This window comes from Hemiscyllium ocellatum, chromosome 7 (assembly GCF_020745735.1).
Source record: "Hemiscyllium ocellatum isolate sHemOce1 chromosome 7, sHemOce1.pat.X.cur, whole genome shotgun sequence".
Taxonomy (NCBI): Eukaryota; Metazoa; Chordata; class Chondrichthyes; order Orectolobiformes; family Hemiscylliidae; genus Hemiscyllium; species Hemiscyllium ocellatum.
In genome coordinates, this window is record NC_083407.1 from 8,856,360 (window position 1) to 8,880,110 (window position 23,751).

A 23,751-nucleotide genomic window follows, 5' to 3' on the forward strand; every position below is an offset into this window, starting at 1 on the left:
TGAGCCCCGAAACGTCGATTCTCCTGCTCCTTGGATGCTGCCTGACCTGCTCCCTTTATACATCAGTCTGCCATGGAGGGTTCAGCCTGGTAAACCCTCACTGCATTCCCTCCATTGCCTTCTTCAGATAAGAAGACCAACACTGCACACCACACAGTGATTTGGATTTCCCAATTAAACTGCATCATACATAAAAATTATTATTCATACTTCACCCAGTTTTGTGCCTGGAACACAGGAAGCCTGTAAATTGAGAATCTCTCAAACATCACCTCCTGATTTTTTTTTTAACACCACTGTTGACCCCATTCTGTGCAAGAAGAAACTCAACCCCAAGATGTTCTGGAAGTGCAGGAACAAATTACTGCAGACAGAACATAGAACATTACAGCGCAGTACAGGCCCTTCGGCCCTCGATGTTGCACTGACCTGTCATACTAATCTGAAGCCCATCTAACCTACACTATTCCATGTACGTCCATATACTTGTCCAATGACGACTTAAATGCACTTAAAGTTGGCAAATCTACTACCGTTGCAGGCAAAGCATTCCATACCCTTACTACTTTGAGTAAAGAAACTACCTCTGACATCTGTCCTATATCTATCACCCCTCAATTTATAGCTATGCCCCCTCGTGCTCACCATCACCATACTTGGAAAAAGGCTCTCCCTGTCCACCCTATCTAACCCTCTGATTATCTTATATGTCTCTATTAAGTGTGGTGCTGGAAAAACACAGCACACCAGGAAGCATCCAAGGAGCAGGAGAATTGACGTTTCGGGCATAAGCACTTCTTCAGGCTTATGCCCGAAACGTCAATTCTCCTGGTCCTTGGATGCTGCCTGGCCTGCTGTGTTTTTCCAGCACCACACTTTTCAACTCTGGTCTCCAGCACCTGCAGTCCTCACTTTCTCTTATGTCTCTATTAAGTCACCTCTCAACCTTCTCCTCTCTAATGAAAACAACCTCAAGTCCCTCAGCCTTTCCTCATAGCACCTTCCCTCCATACCAGGCAGATGTCGGAATCTGAACTGAAAACAAAAGGTGTTGGCGATCACAGTGGGTCAGGCAGCATCCCTGGAGAGAGAGCAAGCTAACGTTTCAAGTCTAGATGACTCTTCACCAGAGTTGGAAGTGATTTCATTCACAAGATGTGTAGAGTTATAGAATGATGCTGCACAATGGTGGCCATTCAGACTGGGCTGGCTCTCTGCATCCCACTCCCCCTTGCTGTTTTCCTGTCTGCAATTTCTTTCTCCTTCAAGTAATTGCCCATTTCTTTTATTTTAGGAGTTGGTATTGAACCTGCCCACACTGCCCCTTTCAGGCAGCGCATCTAGTCCCCAGGATGTTGGCTGTTCAGCCCATCCATGTCCACCCATCCAATAAATAGATCCTTAATTGATTTCAAAGTCATTCAGTGGTTCCCTACGTCCTGCCTCTGGACTCAGGGTAACAAGTGTTTTTGCTATAGCAGTCTGACTCACAGGAAGCCTTCAGGACTGACACGTTGGCATGGAAACCAATGTGGGCAGGGTAGAAAGCCTAAATATAGCTCTGTACAGAATTTTGTTTTGCAGAATGTGCTGACATCAAACAAGGAGGGTTCAGGGCGGGGGTGGGTTGGAATAAATTAAACCTGAGGAAACTTTCTTTCGCTTCCTATATCTCTCGATCCTATTAACACTCTCTTTAATCATCTTAAACCTCTCCATCAGATTACTCCTTAATCCTCTTCACTCGAGGATGTACCTGCTTAGTTTGTGCATTGTGATATAGCTTTTTATCACCAGTGTTAATCTGACCAACATTCTCTCGAAGCCCAATATCTGCTTCCTGCAATACTGTACCCAGAACTGAGCACTGTTAGTCCTCCTGAGATCGAAAGTAGAGTTTTCACAATTGTATCTTCACTTCCTCCCTCATATATTGCAACCCTCTTGACCTATCGATTAACATTCCATGAGTCTCTTTCAATTTTCTTTTAAGATCATAAGTCACAGGAGCAGAAGTAGGCCATTCAGCCCATCAAGCCTGCTCCATAATTGGTGGCTGATCTGATAATCCCCAACTCCATTCTCCTGTCTTTTCCCATTAAATCTTGATTTTAAAAAATCTGTCTCTCTCAGCCTTGAATATAAGACCATAAGACCATAAGCCATTGGAGTGGAAGTAAGGCCATTCGGCCCATCGAGTCCACTCCGCCATTCAATCATGGCTGATGGGCATTTCAACTCCACTTACCAGCGTTCTCCCCGTAGCCCTTAATTCCTCGAGACAACAAGAATCTATCAATATACTGAATGACCCAGCCTCGACAGCCCTCTGAGATAAAGAATTCCACAGACTCACTACTCCCGACAGAAGAAATTCCCCCTCACCTTAACTGGGTGACTCCTTACTCTGACATGGTGCCGTCTGGTTCTGGACTCTCCCACAAGGGGGACCAACCTTTCTGTACCTACCCTGTCAAGTCCCCTAAGAATCGTATGTGTTTCAATTAAGTCACCTTTCATTCTTCTACATTCTAACAAGTTCAGCCCCAAACTACTCAGCATCTCCTCAAAAAGGGTTTCTCTACTCCTGGGATCAGTGCAGTGGACCTTTCCTGGACTGCCTCCAAAGCTGCATATCCTATCTGAGATAAAGGGCCTAAAACTGTACACAGTATATCCAGCTGGGGTCTGCATTGTTTTAGTAAAAACCCTCTATTTTTATACTCCATCTGCTTTTGCATTGTCAAACATTTTACCTGTTGAAAATGATTAGTTATTCTCACTCACCGAGCCCTGAATCTGGCAAATATTACTGAGCAATTTTTTTGTTGTCAGTTACAAAGGAGGTGTTTAAGCTCTCTCGAAAATATGTCAGCTTTCCTGTGCACTCCAGTCTACTAGCGATACCTCCCTGCTGTGTCTACAGGCACAGTCAAGCCTCCTCTCAACTATTGCCAGCTACTTGAGTCAGTCGGAAATTGGAGACTTCAGCTAGCTTCATTTCAGAGGGTCTCACTGTCAACGGCAATGTGCATTGCGAGAGCACCTCTTTCAGCATCACGTGGTGCCTGGCATGAATGTTACCAGATTACAGTCAGCCAAGAAATGTGAAAGTTAGTGGGCAAAGGTTTGAGCGAGAAAGTCTGATGTAGCAAAAAGAAGTAGGAAACTCTCAAGAGGTTGGAATTGATAGGAGTTGGGAACTGAAGGGTTTCAAAACTGGTCTCTTTCAAAGAAACGGAGGAACTAAATGTTTACCCACATAGAGCCATAGAGATGTACAGCATGGAAACTCGGTCCAACTTATCCAAGTCGACTATATATCCTAAACTAATCTAGACCCATTTATATAGAAACATAGAAACATAGAAAAAATACAGCGCAGTACAGGCCCTTCGGCCCTTGATGTTGCGCCGACCAAAGCCTACCTAACCTACACTAGCCCAATAACCTCCATATGCTTATCCAATGCCCGCTTGAATGACCATAAAGAGGGAGAGTCCACCACTGATACTGGCAGGGCATTCCATGAACTCTCAACCCGCTGAGTAAAGAATCTACCCCTAACATCTGTCCCATTTGTCAGCACTTGGCCCATATCCCTCTAAACCCTTCCTATTCATATACCCATCCAGATGCCTTTTAAATGTTGTCATTGTACCAGCCTCCACCACTTCCTCTGGCAGCTCATTCCATACACGTACCATCCTCTGCGTAAAAATGTTGCCCCTTAGGTCTCTTTTAAAACTTTCTCCTCTCACCCTAAAGCTATTTCCTCTAGTACTGGACTCCCCTACCCCAGAGAGCAAGGCCAATATGGAAAAGTTCTTCATGTAGGAGTGGAGTTCTGTTCAGGGGAGGGGGTGGCTTTGATTTCTATATGAGGTAGTCTGTGAGAAAAGCAGCTGTTGCTCAAAGTGTGTCACTACCGTCAATACTCTGCCCAAAATGGCAATAGACACAGATTCAGTGATGGGTCAAAAAGTGTGGTGCTGGAAAAGCACAGCTGCTCAGACAGCATCCAAGGAGCAGGAGAATCAACATTTCAAATATTAGCTCTTTATCAGGAATGTGGACAGGACCTAAGGGGGCTGACAGATAAATGGGAGGGGGGTGCGGCTGGGAGGAAGGTAACTGGGAATGCGATAGGTAGATGAAGGTGGGGCAGAAGGTGATATGTCGGAGAGGAGGATGGAGATGATAGATGGGAAGGAAGATGGACAGGTAAGACAGTTCCAGCGGACGGTGCTGAGTTGGAGGGTTGGATCTGGGATAGGGTTGAGGGAGGGGAGATGAGGAAACTGCTGAAATCGACATTGATCCCATGTGGTTGGAGGGTCCCAAAGCGGAAGATGAGGCGTTCTTCATCCAGGCATTGGGTGGCTAGAATTTGATGGTGGAGGAGGCCCAAGACTTGTAAATCCTTGGCAGAGTGGGAGAAGGAGTTGAAGTATTTGGCCACAGGGCAGTGGGGTTGTTTAGTACATGGGTCCTGGAGATGTTCTCTGAAACACTCTGCAAGTTGGTGTCCTGTCTTCCCAGATTCAATAATGATGATTCCAAAACAAAATTGGATAAATACTTGGAAGGAAGTGAAGAAGTGAAGAGCAGAGACTGGGATTATGCTCTCTCAAAGAGTTAGCTCATGCACAATGGGCCAACTTGATTTAATTTATTATTGTCACGTGTACCTAGATACAGTGAAAAGTTTTGTTCAGCATGCAGTACAGACAGATCACAGTGCATTAGGGTACTAGAATAGAGCAAGAAGACAATGTTCTGGCTGCAAAGAAGGTGCACAGTGAGATCAACATGAATTTGAGCCATTCCTGAAGAAGGGTCATGCCCGAAACGTCAATTCTCCTGTTCCTTGGATGCTGCCTGACCTGCTGCGCTTTTCCAGCAACACATTTTCAGATTAAATTTGATTGGACAGGCATATGGCCGAGACTGGAACAGTGTAAGTTAGATGGGCTTTAGATTGGTTTCACAGGTCGGTGCAACATCAAGGGCTAAAGGACCAGTACTGCGCTGCTCTATATTCTGTGAAAGTTAAGAAGCCCATTCAGAAGTCTAAAAACAGTGTGGAAGAAGGTGTTTGTGAATCTGTTGGTATGTATGTTTGTATCTTCTGTCTAACAGAAGAGGTTACAACTGGGGTGGTAGGGGCCATTGATTATGTTGGCTGCCAATCTTCAGTGCTGAAAATGTGTTGCTGGAAAAGCGCAGCAGGTCAGCCAGCATCCAAGGAGCAGGAGAGTCGACGTTTTGGGCATGAGCCCTTCTTCAGGACTATAAGGTTCTGTGAAATGGCAAACACCATGTTGACAGTGTCGTGAGTGGTTTAAATTTGGGCTTGTTTCATTTCCAGCCAACGTAAATTCGATACAGCCCATGAAACCTGCTTCACCTAATCAAAGAATCAGACAGTACAGAAGAAGCCCTTCATCCATCACGACGACATGACCAAAACTACACGAAATCTGCACTGGACCCAATTTCCAGCACACAGCCTTGAATGTTGTGACACTTCAGGTAGAGATAGTGAGGGCTGCAGATGCTGGAAAGTCAGAGTCGATAAAACGTGGAGCTGGAAAAAGCACAGCAGCATCAGAGGAGCAGGACCCCTGAGGGTCATGCCCGAAATGTTGACTCTCCTGCTCCTCCGATGCTGCTTGATCTGCTGTGCTTTTACCAGCTCCACATTTTATCGAATGTGACACATCCAGACATTTTTTAAAGGTTGCGAAGTCCTCTGTGTGGTGGCTCAGTGATTAGCACTGCTGCCTCAAAGCACCATGGGTCCCAGGTTCAATTCCGCCCTCAGGCGACTGTCTGTGTGGAGTTTGCATGTTCTCCCCGTGTCTGTGTGGGTTTCCTCCCACAGTTCAAAGATGTGCGGGTTAGGTGAATTGGCCATGCTCAATTGCCCATCGTGTACAGAGATGTGTAGGCCAGATGGATTTAGCCATGGGGAATGCAACATTACAGGAATAGGGTGGATTTGGATGAGATGCTCTCTGAAGGGTCAGTGTGGACTTGATGGACCGAATGGCCTGTTTCCACACTATACGGATTCTATGGTTCTCTGGTTTGGTGTGCTTCTCTCCACAGCATTGTTCAACAGAACACCAGCGACTATCCAACCCTGCATTGCAGTTCGATGGCAATACAGTGAGCTTCTGCATTCCATCATAAGGCCCACCATAGTACTGGCAGCCAATTCCCGAGACAACAGACTCCAGGATATCAGCCCCCACTCCAATTTTCCTTGCTCCCTCCCCAGCCAACTGCAAACTCTTCTCCAAAGGATGCGAATAATCCACCAACAATTTGTATTTCTGTATCACCTCTATCATGACGAAACATCCCAAGGCCTATCACAGGTGCCTTATAAAACAAAGAAAGACACTGAGCCACAGATGGAAATATTAGGTCAGATGACCAATGGTTTGGAAAGATGGAGGGGGAGTTTCAGCAAACTGCCCTGTTACCATCTGACCATTTATAACCAAATAGACCATAAACAATTTTACCAGAGAGTACGACTTGGACACAGTGAGTGTTTACAATGAACATTGGACTGAATGAGAGATTGTTTTTGGAATCATCTCCGCAGTTTTTCCTTATTCCAGTTTGTCCCTTTCTCTCCTTTGTCTTCTGGGAGAAGGCCATTCAGCCCCTTGAGTTTATTTTATCATTTAATTAGATCACTCCGGACCTCCGCACTTGCCTTATCAAACTCTGTAGACTTATCTGCTAGAAGTTGTCACATTTTGTTGAAACTCCACTGAACGTAACAATACATTTCACATCTGGAACCCCCTACGCAAACCCCTCCCCGCCTTCCTGTGTGTTCCTCTGCACATCCGCCATCTGATGAAAAGCCACAAGCTGGTTGAAACCGTCCGTCCTGCTCTCATGTGCCCACTACACAATGAATCATCCAACCCACCCACTGCCCACCCTAACATCTCAGTCCCCCATAGGGAGCTCCGTTCCTGAGTAAGATGCACCAGCCAACTTCCTCTGGATCAACTGGGAGAAAGGGAGCACTGCAGAGTCAGAACAGTGTCGTGCTGGAAAAGCACAGCTGGTCAGACAGCATCTGAGGAGCAGGAGAGTTGACGTTTCAGGCATAAGGTCTTCATTCCTGATGAAGAGTTTATGCTTGAAATGTTGACTCTCCTGCTCCTCAGATGCTGCCTGACCTGCTGTGCTTTTCCAGCACCACACTCCTAGACTCCATAGGATCAATACAGGACACCAGAACTAGGGGCATACCCTGAAAGTAAGGGGGAGAAGATTTAGGACTGACTTAGCAGCACGGTGGCTCAGTGGTTAGCACTGCTGCCTCACAGTGCCTGGGACCTGGGTTCAATTCCCGCCTCAGGCAACTGTCTGTGTGGAGTTTGTACATTCTCCCTGTGTCTGTGTGGGTTTCCTCCCACAGTCCAAAGATGTGCAGGTTAGGTGAATTGGCCATGCTAAATTGCCTGTAGTGTTAGGTGAAGGGGTAAATGTTGGGGAATGGGCCTGGGTGGGTTGCTCTTTGGAAGGTCGGTGTGGACTTGTTGGGCCAAAGGGCCTGTTTTCACATTATAAGTAATCTAATGTTGAAGAGAAATTTCTTCATCCAGAGGGTTGTAAAACTGTGGAATTTCCTGCCCAGTGAAGTAGTTGAGGCTACCTCGCTGAATGTTTTTCAGGCAAAGTTAGATAGATTTTTGAACAGTAAAGGAATTAAGGGTTATGGTGAGAGGGTGGGTAAGTGGAGCTGAGTCCACAGAAAGATCAACCATGATTTTATTGAATGGTGGAGCAGGGTCGAGGGGTCAAATAGCTTACTCCTGCTCCTCTTCCTTACGTTTCTTATGACACAGAATGACAAGTCCCATTTATCAAATGGCAGTACTGACGATACTCTCCAGATAGAGAGGTCCTTGCAAAAAAGCTTCAAGTAAGACCTTTGGTCATCTGACCTAATACTTCCATCTGTGGCTCAGGGTCTCGCTTTCTTTTATAAGTCACCTGTGATAGGTCTTCCATCATGATGGAGGTGATACAGAAATACAAGTTGTTGTTGGATTGTCCCCATCCTTTGGAGAAGAGCTTGCAGTTGGCTGGGAAGGGAGCAAGGAAAATTGGATTGGGGCTGATATCCTGGAGTCTGTTGTCTTGAGAATTGGATGCCAGTACTATGGTGAAAAGGCAGTCTCTACCACTGGCACTTCAGTACAAATCCCTGATGCACTTGTAGGTATTTTCAAATCTATGCAGCAGTGTTATTTGGAGCTAGTGGAACTTCATTCTGGGCCTCCTGATCCTGACGTAGGGACAATACCATCACACCCCAACAGTGCTAGTAGTCTACAAATCTGAGATACCATTCCTGGTTCTTTTTAACCAACTGTTCAGACACGTCTTTGGAGCAGGTAGGACTTGAACACCAAGCTTTCTGGCCCAGAGGTAGGGACATTACCACCTACGTAAAAACAATGACTGCAGATGCTGGAAACCAGATTCTGGATCATTGGTGCTGGAAGAGCACAGCAGTTCAGGCAGCATCCAACGAGCAGCAAAATCAACGTTTCGGGCAAAAGCCCTTCCTGATGAAGGGCTTTTGCCCGAAACGTCGATTTCGCTGCTCGTTGGATGCTGCCTGAACTGCTGTGCTCTTCCAGCACCACTGATCCAGAACATTACCACCTACCATGAGAGCCTGCACTTGTAGAGAACGTCAAACTATGCTGCTCATGAGTGAGCAGTGTTGTCTCCACAGACAATGGAATGGATGAATCACCTTAGATTTAGAGAATGAGGAGGCAATTGCTTGACTCCAGAGACATGCCCTGGAGTTTAATGATAACTGACCTACATCTGCCTATCATTTGTATCCTTTTGATACCGTTAACCAGCAAAGATTTATTGGTTTCAATCTTTTAAAACATTGTCAGTTGATTTTCCACCTGCATCTGTCCACAGTTAGTGTTGTGTGTGGGTTTGGATGTGAGTTACAGATTTTGCGTTCCCTTTTAAGTGCAGAAAGTGGGACTAACTGCTCAACTGACTGGCCTAATTTTAATTTTCAGATGATTCCCCTGGGATGTGGGAGGGGGGGGGGGGGTGGCCATGACCCATTTATTCTTCTTTAGTAATCAGCTCCACTTGATTGGGGTAATCACGGACCGTGTTGGTGAGAATGAATTCACGATCTGTGCCTCAGTCAGGCTGTTTTTGGACAGAGAGAATCCTGTATTAAATTTAGTGAGTGAATCATTAACACGTGGAGTTGCTGTGGCCCAGTGTGACAGTGGTTCGATGGAAGATTCAGTATGACCCACTGCACCTCCCTGTCCCATGCTTTACTTTGAAGAAACGAGCAGAGAATTTAAGCCACCTGTCTCACTGCGCAGTGCTGAGGGAGTGTGGCACTGTCAGGAGAGCCCAAATCTTAGAAGAAACTTTAAAACCTGAAGTCACTTTTGCCGTCTCAGCTGAACGAAAACCATCCCAAGCGCAGTGAGCTCTCCTCTCGCGGCCCGGCCAGCAATCCGTTCCCGCATAGCAAGATCCAACCAGCAATCTGAAATGGATCTGATTGGAGTGGAGGATATGCCCCTGTCTGTATCAATGGGGCTGAAGTGGAAATGGTCAATAGCTCCAAGTTCCTAGGAGTAAATTTCACCAACAATCTGTCCTGGTCCATCCACATCAACACTACAGTCATGAAAGCACACCGACACCTCTACTTCCTCAGGAGGCTAAGGAAATTCAGCATGCCCACAATGACTGCTACCGGTTTATATAAATGCTCCACCAAAAGTATCCTGTCTGGATGCATCATTGCTTGGTATGTCAACTGCTCTGCCCAAGACTGTAAGAATTAGAGAGTTATGAACACAGCCCAGACCATCACACACACCAACCTTCCATCCATTGACTCCATCTGTACTGCTCACTGCCTCAGGAAAGTAGCCAGCATCAACAAAGACCCCCTCCCACCCTGGCTATACTATTTTCCATCGGTGGCATAGTGGTTAGCACCGCTGCCTCACAGCGCCAGAGACCCGGGTTCAATTCCCGACTCAGGTGACTGACTGTGTGGAGTTTGCACATTCTCCCCGTGTCTGCGTGGGCTTCCTCCGAGTGCTCCAGTTTCCTCCTGCAGTCCAAATATGTGCAGATTAGGTGAATTGGCCATGCTAAATTGCCCATGGTGTTAGGTGAAGTGGGGTAAGTGTAGGGGAATGGGTCTGGATGGGTGGTGGGTCGGTGTGGATTTGTTGGGCTGAAGGGCCTGTTTCCACACTGTAAGTAATCTAATCTAAAGATACAAAAATTTGAAAACATGTACCAATAGATTCAAGAACAGCCTCTTCCCTTTTATCAGACTTATTAATGGACCTCTCATATATTAGAGCTGATTTTTCTCTGTAGCTCTGACACTATATTCTGAATTCTGTTCCATTGTACTTACGGAAGGTATGATTTGTCTGGTTAACACGCAAAACAATATTTTTCACTGTATCGCGGGACATGTAACAGTACCAAATCAAATCAAAAATGGACAGGTCATCCCATTATTGGTAATGCAGTGTGCGGGATAAATATTGGTTAGGGGAAAGACCAGCTTTTTGAAATGATTGGATCTTTTACATCTACCTGAGAGGTCAGAGTGCACCTCGGTTTAGCATTTCACCCAAAAGTTGGCACTTGCAACAGTGCAGCACTCCCTCCATACCAACACCAGCCTGGAAACTGTGCTCACGTTTCTGGGGAAAGGAATTTGAACTCATCACTTTATGAATCTTGGCAGAGGGGCTCCTGACTGAGCTACTGTTCACATAAAACAGGATGGAGTTTTTCTGTTGTAATTAAAGAACCAAAATATGCACTTAACTTAAAATAAATAACTTTAGCGTCACCACCTTGCCACTCTGCCCCTCTCTCCACCAAAACCCTCCCCCATCCCCTCCTTTATCTGCATCTCCTCTCACCCCCACCTCCACTCCTGAAGGAGGGTTACACCCGAAATGTTGACTTCTCTACCTCCTGATGCCTCCTGGCTTGCTGTGTTCTTCCAACCTCCTGCTTGTCCTCTTTGGATTTCTGGCATTCCAACAGACTGAGCCGGAACATATTAAGGAGAGAAAGGGAGTCTTGCAATTCTGAAAATAGAAATTTGGAAAGTACCAGAGGGAGGGGAGGGGAGGCAGTACCATCATGTGAGATTTCTGTCGGCAGAATATTTGTTTGTTGCCTCGAGAGCAGCAGCGGATGAACAGGTTTTTCCAACAAGGTTCCTTGATCTGCTGGTGCAGCTGGCTTTGGGTCTAGTTACACTCTGTGTTTCTCTCATACTGCAATGGAATTTCCATTTTGTGTCTGGGCTGGTGAAGGGTGAGGGAGTTTGAGGGGCTTGGGGAAGACTTTCAATGTGCTGTCAGCCAATAGGGTAACTGTAACACCTTCTGAACTGTATGCCAGAATTCTACAGAGGCTTCCCAAATCTGTACTCGCGCTCCCTAATACTGTTCCTGTAAATGTAAACTTTTCTTTTTAAAGTCTCCTAACTTTTTGAAGTTCGCTGAAGTTTTAACATTAACTCGCGGGATGTGGGGTCGCTGCATAAGCCCATTTCCGATTCCCTTGAGGACCTCCAGTCTGTGTGTGTGGTGTAGGGTCACTCTACAGTGCTATTTGGGAGGTTTTGACCCCGTAAGAATGGAGGAGGTAGCTCCACGTCAGGATGGTGAGTGGCTTGGAGGGCAACTTGTCAGGTGTGGCTTTCCCATCTGTTTCCTGCCCTTGTCCTATTAGATGGCTTTTAGAAACTTCTGCAAAGGATCCTCAGTGCGTTACTGTAGTGCATCTTGTAGATAGGACTCACTGCAGCCACTGCATGTCGCTGGTGGAGGGAGTAAATTCATGGGATGAGGGTGTCAATGGCTCAGCCAGCATTTATTGCCCATCCCTAATTGCCCAGAGGGCAGTTAAAAGTCAACCACATTGCTGTGGGTGTGGAGTCACATGTAGGCCAGACCAGGTAAGGATGGCAGTTTCCTTCCCTAAAAGACATTAGTGAACCAGGTGGGTTTTTCCTGACAATGGATTCATGGTCCTCATGAGACCCTTAATTCCAGATATTTGTTGAATTCAAATTCCACCATCTGCCATGGCAGGACTCAAACCCAGGTCCCCCAGAATATTACCTGGGTCTCTGGGGGAACAGTCCAGCCATAGTATCACGAGGCCATTGCCTCCCCCTTTTTTATGTTGAAGATGGTCAAAGTCAAAAATCACACAACACCAGGTTATAGTCCAAGGGGTTTATTTGAAATCACAAGCTTTCGTTGTGTTGGACTATAATCTGGTGTGGTGTGACCGTCGACTTTGCCCACCCCAGTCTAACACTGGCACCCCCACATCGTTGAAGATGGTGGGTGGGGTGCCAATCAAATGGGCTGTGTCATCCTGAATGGCGCTGACCTTCCTCAGCATCGAGACAGCACTCCCCCCAGGCCAGTGATGGAGCGGGAAAGGGATTCAGGAGTTAGGTAACTTATCACGGAAGAACCAAACTCCGTTTTGCTTTTGTAGCCACAATATTCACGCGTTTGGCCAGGTTGAGCCTTCAGTGTGACCCCAGCCACCCCAAATCAGCATTTTACTGTTGCGAACCTGAACGTGGTAATGCTATTGAATATCCAGGGACAGTGTAGATGTTAGCTGTGCCTCAGTGGCTAGTGTACTCAGGTTAGGAAGTTGTGGGTCTCTCTGGGCAATGCAGCACAGAGTCCAAGGTGCCCACTGCCAGTCGCTGGAGGTGGGGTGCAGCACTGGTGGAGGTGTCCTTTCTCAAATGTGCCGTTGAACTGAACGCTGCGCGGGTGAATGGAACGGATCCACGGTGACACCTCAAAAAAGAACCATGGAGCCCTCATGTATATTTATTTACCCCTCCGTACCACCCATCCCCAAAACACTACAAGAAATCTGGTCATTAGCAACAAGATAAATATGATCCACATTGTATCGACAGGATGTCACTGTACTGAAGGGAGTGCAGAGGAGACTCACCAGGATGTTGCCTGTGCTGGAGAATTTTAATAATGAAGACAGATTGGACAGACTGGTGTTGTTTTCCTTGAGTGTGCTTTATAAAATGACTAGGGGCAATGACTGGGTAAACAGGAAGGAACATTTCCCCGTGGTGAAGGAATCAATGACTGGGGGCATAGTTTTAAGGTAAGGGGCAGAGATGTAAGGAGAATCTGAGGATGGTGTGAATCTGGAACACACTGCCTTTAAGGGTGGTTGAGTCAGAAATCCTCATCATATTTAAGAAGTTGAGATCTTGCGAAGCCAAGGTGTGAGAGGCTGTGGGCTGTGTGCTGGGAAATGGGATTGAAATGGTTAGGTGGTTATATTGGAGTGGTGTAGACTCAATGGGCCGTAGATCCTTTTTCTTGCAATAGTCTTTGATGACTGGGATTACACTGTGCACCAGTAGATTAGATTAGATTAGATTATATTCCCTACAGTATGGAAATAGGCCCTTCGGCCTAACAACTCCACACCGACCCTCAGAAATGTAATCCACCCAGACCCATTGCCCTACATTTACCCCTGACCAATGCACTTAACACTTAGCATGTCCAATCCACCCTAACCTGCACACATTTAGACTGTGGGAGGAAACCGGAGCACTCGGGGGAAACCCGCAGGCACGGGGAGAATATGCAAGCTCCGCACATAGCGTCGCCCAAGGCAGGAATCGAACCCGGGTCCCTGGTGCTGTGAGGTAGCAGTGCTCACCACTGTGCCACAGTAGGGCTGCCCAATTTCCTACATTACAACAGTGAATACACTTCAAAAGCTTATCATTGCTGTAAAATAGTTTGGGGCTTCTGTGGTTGAGAAAGGTGCCATATAAATGTAAGTCTGCCTTTCATCCACTTGGATAATAAGCTGTTCGGTGCATTTTTCAAACTCAGAAACCCTTTTGACCTTTGTATTTGGTGTGTTTTACTGAAGTATTTTTTCCCTTAATCTCTGGTCCCTGAAAGCAGATTGGCAGCAAGGGCAAGGCATGCCCAGTGGAGCTGATTTGTCTGTGAATTGCCGCAGCATTTAATCATTAAACCAATTGTGTTAGCCACAAGTTAAACAAAGTATTGGGCCTCAGGGAGTTTGTGTGCAGCTGCTGTGTGTAACTGTGGTAGAACTGCCAATTCTGGCTGGATAGATTCCAGGATGCTCCCCACCCTCCAGGCCAGACCCGCTCAAAATATTTTAGCCTAGGACCTAACCTTTCTTATTTTAAAGGTGGATGTGAAATGGATGCAACTAATCAAACCTTTCGGCTTTAAGCAAAACAGAGTTTATTTAAACGCTACAGCTGAAGCATGAACAAACGAAAGCAGAACTTAGAATAATTTAACTACCCAATACTGTAGCTATTACTAACTAACTGATCCAATAACCGTAACATCCCATAAACATGCCCCTTAGCAAAAAGGTAAATTAAAACACAGATTCTTACAGGCAGCACGGAACAAATATCCAGAGAGAGATTTCAGAAGAAAGTCAGAGGAATTCTTTACAAAATCTTACAACTCCCCTGGACTCACATCTTGTGACTGCTACACCTGAAAGCAAACTAGAAATAAACCTGAAAATGTGTTGCTGGTTAAAGCGCAGCAGGTCAGGCAGCATCCAAGGAACAGGAGATTCGACGTTTCAGGCATAAGCCCTTCTTCAGGAATCGATTCCTGATGAAGGGCTTATGCCCGAAACGTCAAATTTCCTGTTCCTTGGATGCTGCCTGACCTGCTGCGCTTTAACCAGCAACACATTTTCAGCTCTGATCTCCAGCATCTGCAGACCTCACTTTTTACTAGAAATAAACCTGAATTGGGAGAACTGGCCACTCTCCTTCCATCGTTAAACTAGACTCTTCGGTACTTCTGCTTTTATGATCTCTCTTCAAAAAAACCAAGGACAAAATAACTTTTTTAAAGTGACAGCATTATCACCCTCCCAACATTCCCATTGCTGTTTGTTCAACTTATCCAAACTGTGCCCCTCTTTGCTAGCCTATTACAAAAGCAAAATGATTTCTTTTTACAGATTGCCAGTCAAGAATCCTCCTATCAAATGGCCTCCCCTATGTATCATAGATTCAAAACAAACTGTCTACCATCAGTTTGGATTGCAACTGCTGAAGAATCCTGAGTGTGCTAACATATTCACTAATAACCAATGTAAGATAATCGATTGAGCTTGTATAATGGGGCTCATTTACACTTGCTGGAAGTGACATGCATTCAGAGGCAGAGACCCATTCTCTGCAAACAAAAGGAATATGTTCAAGCCTCACTTCTTTATTGAATTTGCTGGATACTCGAGAGCCTAGGCAGTGCATTGGCCAATCAGGGTCAATTACCAGCCATACAGCATTCTTTTCTCCAGTATAAATTATTGCTGTCTTTTGAAATTTGGCATTCTTGTGTTTGTCCTGATGAGAACAAAGCTTCAGCCACACGCCTCTCTTTCCCGCAAGCTTCAATTAATTTTCATAACCACGGAGAGAACCTTAGAACATAGAATGTAGAATGGACAGGAACAGATCCTTCGGCCCATGATGTTGTGTTAAACATGGCACCAAATTAAACTAATCTCTTCTGCCTACCCATGGTCCATATCCCTCCGTTCCTTGCTTGTTCATGTGCTTAACTTAAAACTCCTTAAATACTCCTCCAGTATCTACTTGTTCTAATGCTGTAAGATTTTGCTCAGTGGTTTTGCCTGCAGCAGTGATTTGGAGATTAATCTTTAAATTCTGGAGGCTCCAAAACAACTCTAGAGCATTGTGGACTCTGTGACCATAAAGTCTTCAGTGATACAGAAGATTGCTAGGTCACAGCTTAAACTTACTTTAGCCTCCACTCTTGGTCATCACTCTGCAACAGCGAAATGATCATGCAGGTAGTTGAAGAGTTCAATTCCAATTCCAAGATGATAGTCATTATCTGCAGGACCCTTCTCCCGCATTGGGACATCTTTCAGCTCTTGCATGTTTCCCCCTTTGTGCTTCATTGCAGGGTTATAAAATGCATTGTTCCCAGTCAAAAGCTGATGTTCTTCTTGGGTGAGGAACCGATGGTAGGAAGGCAATGGTGTATAATGGTTCCATTACTGAGCTAATGATCCAGAGGCTGAGACTAATGCTTCAGACACACGCTTCCTAGTTCCACAATGGCAGTTTAATTCAATGAATGAGCAAGGTTGGAATAAAGTGCCAATCTTAGCAAAGTGCAAGTTTCAGCTCATCCTAAAATCTAAGTTGGCTCATACTCCAGAGAGGAATAATTTGTCTTATGAAGAGAGATTGAGCATTTTTGGTCTGTACACATTTTTGTCATTTAAAAGAATGAGAGGAGATCTAATGGGCGGCACGGTGGCACAGTGGTTAGCACTGCTGCCTCACAGCGTCTGAGACCCGGGTTCAATTCCTGACTCAGGCGACTGACTGTGTGGAGTTTGCACGTTCTCCCCGTGTCTGCGTGGGTTTCCTCCGGGTGCTCCGGTTTCCTCCCATAGTCCAAAGATGTGCAGGTCAGGTGAATTGGCCATGCTAAATTGCCCGTAGTGTTAGGTAAGGGGTAAATGTAGGGGTATGGGTGGATTGCGCTTCGGCGGGTCGGTGTGGACTTGTTGGGCCGAAGGGCCTGTTTCCACACTGTAAGTAATCTAATCTAATTGAGGAAGATAAGATGCTAAAGGGAATTGTCAATGTAGATGTAGAGAGGATGTTTCCCCTTGTGGGGTTAACCAGGACGAGAGGTCACTGTTTTAAGATAATGGGTGGAGGAAGACAAAGAGGTGGAATTACATCTCTCAGAGGAGGAGATGGACATGTTTTTAATTAGTAACACGTTCAAAAGTTATGGGGAGCAGGCAGGAAAGTGGAATTGAGGCCAAAGTGAGATCAGCCTTGATCACATTAAATGATGGAGCAGGCTCGAGGGGCTGAATGGCCTACTCCTGCTCCTCGTTCTTATGTTCAATGCTTTTCAGAGGAGTAAATCTGAAGGAGAGACAGTGGCATTGTGGTAATATTATTGGATGAGTTATCCTGAAACCTGGGTTAACATTCTAGGGATATGGGTTTGAATACCTTTGTGGAAGATGGTGAATTTTGAATCATATGAAATCTGGAATTAAGAGCTAGCGTAATGGTGATCATGTAATGTTGATTTTTGTAAAAGCCTATTGAGTTTCCTCATGTACTTTAAGGAAGGAAATCTGCTTTCCTTCCCTGTAACTCCAGATCCCAACAATGGTCGGCTTTTGAATGACGCCTGGACAACAGATGCTGGTCTAACTGATGTCGGCCCACATGCCGTCAATCTTTTTAAATTTAATCTGCTGCCCCATGTGTGAGTTAGACCCTCCAGCGATGGGGTTGACTCTTACCAGCTATCTGCTCACCAAGATGCCAATCATTACAGGAATATTAAAACTGTGAGTCCACTGAAACCATATGGACTGCAGTGACTGAATAAGGCAGACCATGTTAACAACATAGGAAATAGGATTCTGGATTAGTGGTGCTGGAAGAGCACAGCAGTTCAGGCAGCATCCGAGGAGCAGTTATAGTAGCCAATCAGGCCTTTGAATGTGCTCCACCATTCAATGTGATCATGACTGATCACCTAACTCAGTCCCCTGTTCCCCTTTTCTCAACATAACCTTTGATCCCTTTAGCCCTAAGAACTCCTTCTTGAAAACATTTCAATGTTTTGGCCTCAACTGCTTTCAGTGGCAGAGAATTCCCAGGCTCCCCACTCTCTGGGTGAAGACATTTCTCCTCATCTCAGTCTGAAATGTGATGTGGATGAGCCGGTGTTGGACTGGGGTGGACAAAGTTGAAAATCACACAACACCAGGTTATAGTCCAACAGGTTTATGTGAAAATACAACAGTCCTAAATGACCTACCCCACATCCTTAAACTGTGACCCCTGGTTCTGGACTCCCCAGTCAATGGGAACACGCTTCCTGTGTTTATCCTGTAGATCATGTTAGAATTTTATAGGTTTTTATGAGATTCTCCTTTATTGTTCTAAACTATGGTGAATATCATCCTAGTTAATCCATCTCTTCACGAGCAGCTTCTCGAAGGCAATTAGAAATGGCCAAGCCCAGTACAGTGAGACTCACATCCCAAAAATGTAAAAACAGAAATAGATTATTTAAACCCTTGAACTTAATTTATCACATAATATATTAAATCATGACTGAAATCTCCTTAATATGATTTAATTGCCCTTTTCCTCGCATAACAATCTACTGACATTGCATTTGAAGTTATTGAGTGATTGATTTAATCTCCAAATCTTTGACAATTAGGGAATTTTACAGAAATCTTTGTGAGAAATGATTGATCCAGGTTCAACAGCTGGCAATCTGGAAGTCTGTCATTTATGCTGATGTGCAAACACCAAAACTTCTGGTACCTCCCTCCCCTCTGGACACTTCCTGGGTAGATTCAGTACACAGCACATCAGTGTCGCCAATTCTCTGAATAAAGGGGCACCAAGTTAAGGCTGAGCTGATGAGGAATTTCTTCTCTCAGAGGGTTGAGAGTCTTTGGAACTCCTTACCACAGAGAGAGCTGTGGGGGCAGAGTCCTTGCGTCTATTTAAGGCTGAGATAGATTCTTGATTAGTTAGGAGAATCAAGGGTTATGGGGAAGACACAGGAAAATGGATGTGAGGAGTGTTGGATCAGCCATGATCCTACTGAATAGTGGAACAGAAGGGCTGAATTGCCTACTCTTGTTTCCATTTCTTACGGTAAAGGAGTTGAGTCGTCAAACTAGTTGCCAAATACGATTTGATGGGTATCACTCACTTCTCTGACCAGTTAATCATGGGGCCCAAGTCCTCATGGGTAGACTCTAGGTTGAGCTGAAAACGTGTTGCTGGTTAAAGCGCAGCAGGTCAGGCAGCATGCAAGGAACAGGAAATTCGACGTTTCGGGCACAAGCCCTTCATCAGGACTCTGGGTTGAGCCCGTCAACATGCTTTGTTTAAGAAACAGCAAGTTTAACACTCCCTTAGTAATGCACTGAAGTATTGGCCTCGATTACGTCGCTTGTATTGATAGAACACCTTACCAATGTATCGAAACATCCTCATGAACTCTATGGGAGGGTAATACAATATAAAACAGCAGAGTTAAGGAAGAAATATTACAACAGGTGTCTTTATGTTTAGTCAAAGTTCTAGGATTTAAATGGATCCTCAGAGGATAGCGAGTATTGAGGTGGAAACCCCTGAACTTGGGGTTTAGATGGCTGAAGGTACGGCCTTAGGGAGAAGAAAGTTAAGAATGGGCAAGAAGGCAGAATTAGAACAACATAAATCTTGAGCTTTATCAGCCTGGAGAATATAGGACAAGGCAGGGAAGTGAAATAACTCACAAGGAAGAGAATTTTAGAATCAGCTTAGATTGCAGAGTGTAGCGTGAAGTGTGACCTTCTGTGAAAATGGCAGCAGAAGTTGGAAAGACAGTGGTTTATCTCAGTGTAAATGAACTGTCTGTAACTGGCTATTAAGCAGAGTATTTATAACCGAGCAGTGTCATATTTCCACTGCTTTGAACTTTTGTTTTCTCTCTTGGCCCAGATGCTTAGCATTCAATAATACATTGTAAGATGCTTAAAACTGTTCAGAGCCTGGGTGCATAGATCATTCATAAAGTATGTGACCTTTTCATCAGAAAGCAAGGCAAAAGATCATAAATAGGGCATTCGTACTATCAAATCTGTTCCTCTTTTCAATACGATCATGGTCAATCCTGGGCTCCTTACCCATGCCCGAAACACCCCTGATTCAATGAGAAGTCAAATATCTGCCTATCCCAGTCTTAAACATATTCAACAATGGACTAGGAACCTTCTGGGGTACAGAATTCCAACGATTCCTTTCAGTGAAGACATTTCACCTCCTCTCAGTCCAGGGGTGGCATGGTGGCACAGTGGTTAGCACTGCTGTCTCACAGTGCCAGAGACCCGGGTTCAATTCCCGCCTCAGGCGACTGACTGTGTGGAGTTTGCACATTCTTCCCGTGTCTGCGTGGGTTTCCTCCAGGTGCGACGGTTTCCTCTCACAGACCAAAAAAGTGCAGGATAGGTGAATTAGTCATGCTAAATTGCCCGTAGTGTTAGGTGAAGGGGTAAATGTAGGGGAATGGGTCTGGGTGGGTTGTGCTTCGGTGGGTCAGTATGGACTTGTTGGGCCGAAGGGCCTGTTTCCACACTGTAAGTAATCTAATTTTTAAAAAATGGATTGGCCGTCTACTCTTCCCTTCTTGTGTTGATTTAACTCTGTGGGATCGGTCTGTGCTCTTGCCTTCTGACCATTTCCAGATCAGATGTGGTCTGACTGTGGCCAGAACTTGTTGCTGTGGGTAGTCTGAGGTCAGCACTGAAGGTCAGGAGAAGGAAGAACAGAGAGAAGAGACTATGCAGTGCTGTAAGCTGTGTGGTTGGTGGTGAATGGATAATAGACTTTGATTTGATTTATTATTGTCACATCTACAGTGAAAAATTTTGTTTTGCATGCAGTACAGGTAAATCATACCCGAGAAAGATCATTAGGGTAATAGGACAGAGAGACAAAGAGTGAGATCACCATTAAATTTAAAATTTGAGAGGTCCATTCAGAAGTCTAATAACAACAGGGAAGAAGCTATTCTTGAACCCGTTGGGATGCGTTTTCAAACGTTTGTATCTTCTGCTCGTTGGAAGAGATTATAAGCGGGTGGGAGGGGTCTTTGATGTTGGCTGCTTTCCCAAGGCAGTGAGAAGTGTAGATGGAGTCAATGGAAGGAGGGTTGGTTTGCGTGATGGACTAAACTGTGTTCACCATTCTCTGCAGTTTCTTACGGTCCTGGGCAGAACAGTTGCCATACCATGCATCAGGAAAGGGTGCTTTCTATGGTGCATCTATAAAAGTTGATATGAGTCTTTATGAACATGACAAATTTCCTTAGCTTCCTGAGGAAGTAGAGGTGGTGATGTGCTTTCTTGACCTTTGCATCAACCAGGTTGTTGGTGATCGTCACTCCTAGGTACTTGATGCTCTTGACTATCTCCACCTCGGCATCATTGATCGAGACAGGGCATGCCCTCCACTCCACTTCCTGAAGTCAATGACCAACTCTTACCATTTTTCTGACTTATCTTTACACCCTGCCACTAATATATTCCTGCATTTCCTGTATTCTGTCTCGTCGTTGTTTGAGATCCGGCCTACAGCGGTGATGTTGTCAGTGAACTTGTAGATGGAGTTAGGACGAAATTTGGCCACACAGTCATGAGTGTACAGGGAGTACATGGTGTATAGGGACTACCACTCTGATAAAAAGTGGCCTAATAAGATTTATGGGGCAACATTGTTCTTTTTGTGTCCATTCTTGATGTTCCTTAGCATTGTTTCTGAGACTCATGATGCTTTTCTTCATTCTACAGCGTGAATGTATCTCCATCCATGTTGGCCAGGCTGGTGTCCAGATGGGCAATGCTTGCTGGGAACTGTACTGTTTGGAACATGGGATCCAGCCTGATGGACAGATGACAGGCGACAAATCCAGTGGAGTTGTGGATGACTCCTATACAACATTCTTCAGTCATACCGGATCTGGCAAACACGTACCCAGGGCTGTGTTTGTGGATCTGGAGCCCACTGTGATTGGTTTGTATTGGCTTTTGACCCTTCTTAGAATTAAATTAGATTTTACTGTCATGTGCATTCCAATATAGGAATAGTGAAAGCTATACAATAAATAAACATAAGCCAGAAGGGAAGAAAAACATCTAGATCTTATTGTCTTATCTCCATAAAGGTGTTGAGAACCTATGATGCAGGCACCAAGGTGTAGCCTGGAGTCAGGCCCGAGCCTGGAATCTTGGTTACCCTGAGAGTCTCACGTGTGTAGCCTTTCCAGATGTTCAAACCCCTTCTGGATCGCTGCTGCTATCATGCTTGAACCCGTCATGAGGAATGGACTTGCTCCAGATACAACCTGGCTCTGAGCTGAACAGACTGAGGCACCCCAAATTAATCAAGAGAAGGGTTGACCAATGACCAGGAGAGAGCTCTTCAAAGTAATGAAGCTCCTCAATAGGATGGAAATGGAGAATGTTTCCACTTATGTGACAGAACAACACACATGGCCGTAAATTGTCACAAATAAATCAGGAGGGTATTCAGGAGAAAACGCCTTAGCTAGAGAATGTTTTGAACACAGAAACTTGATAATTAGATTCTCCACAATATCAAAACAGGCTATTTGACCCAACAAATCCACACTGACCGTCCGAAGTGTAATCCACCCAGACCCATTCCCATATTTACCTAACAGGGTAAAAACAATGACTGCAGATGCTGGAAACCAGAGTTTAGATCAGAGTGATGCTAGAAAAGCACAGCAGTTCAGGCAGCATCCGAGGAGAAGGAAAATCGACGTTTCGGGCAAAAGCCCTTCATCAGGAATACTGAGTTCTTTTAGCCTGGCCAGTTCACCAACCGGCACATCTTTGAATTGTGGGAGGAAACCCACACAGACACAAGGTGAATGTGCAAACTCTGCACAGTCACCCAAGGCTGGAATCAAACCCGGGTCCCTGGCGCTGTGAGGCAGCAGTGCTAACCACTGAGCCACAGTGCCACCTTTGTACAAACACAGATGCATTACTGCATGGAGTAACTGAGATCAATGGGATAATTTAAGGAGAAATTGGATAAGTACGTGATGAAAAAAGACCAAGTCGGTTCTGCTATAACGTCTGTTTCATCAACGCGAATTAGCTTTAACGCAATTGAAGAATTTGGACCGTTATTTGTAGAACGCAAACTTTCCTTACCTGTATTGACTATAACGTGATCCAGGTCCCATTGGTTTAAATAGGGTGGCTACTGCGCAATTTTCTTATAACGTGAGATCTGAACTATTGCATGTGTCAGCATCTGAACAGACCAGTGGGGCTGAAAGGCCTAAGTGGTATTATAAATTGTAGGTAAATTCACATTAATTCATTACTTTCAGTAATACAGAGTTCTTTTGACCATCTCCTCAAGGAATTATCCCAAATGCCATGAATATTTCTTCACTTTTCAACTGACAGTTATTCTGTACCTTTGTCAAGGCATGTCCTGCCCCCAGATCAACTAATTACTCTGTGGGTCTATTCCTCATTCTGGAGCCTGCTGTGTGTAGGGACAGGAAATATTTATTTCAATCCTATAAACCTGCTCAAGGTCAGGCATTTATGTATGTTTTTGTAACTCGTCCCCAGGATATAGGTTAGACTAGGTTAAGTATGACTGGTGTCCTCTCTGAAGGGCTCTAGGAAATTATTTGTGTTTTCACAATGTTACGAAGTCGAAAGCATGTATGTTCACTTTAAAATAGAACGTGTTTTCTGAACTTTGAAGTAAACTTTAAGTGCAGGCTCAGCTGCCTGAAATGGAAAAGCTGGGAGATGAGCTGTTCCAAAATAGATACATGCTGTTAAATGGATACCTGAGTTTTGACTGCTGTTTTGACAACAATTATAACTTAACCAATCAGTTTAATTTATGCCCAGGATACTAAAATCCAATTGAGTTTGACTTCATTGTTTTGACAATATCGAACCAATGAGACAGTACAATGTTGGCAGTACAAAAAACAT

The 23,751-nt window shown here is 45.0% G+C and overlaps 1 protein-coding gene across 2 annotated transcripts in view; it reads left to right on the forward strand.

Annotated features, from left to right (window-relative positions):
- Positions 1-23,751, forward strand: part of LOC132817717 (tubulin alpha chain-like) — a 47,575-nt gene that overhangs the window by 16,826 nt on the left and 6,998 nt on the right. The window contains exon 2 of one of the 2 annotated variants that reach the window (XM_060828249.1): positions 21,547-21,769. In XM_060828249.1, coding sequence (XP_060684232.1) covers positions 21,547-21,769 — 223 coding nt within the window. Of the gene's footprint in view, positions 1-21,525; positions 21,770-23,751 lie in introns of those variants that run through there. The other variant, XM_060828248.1, reaches the window with a different exon arrangement.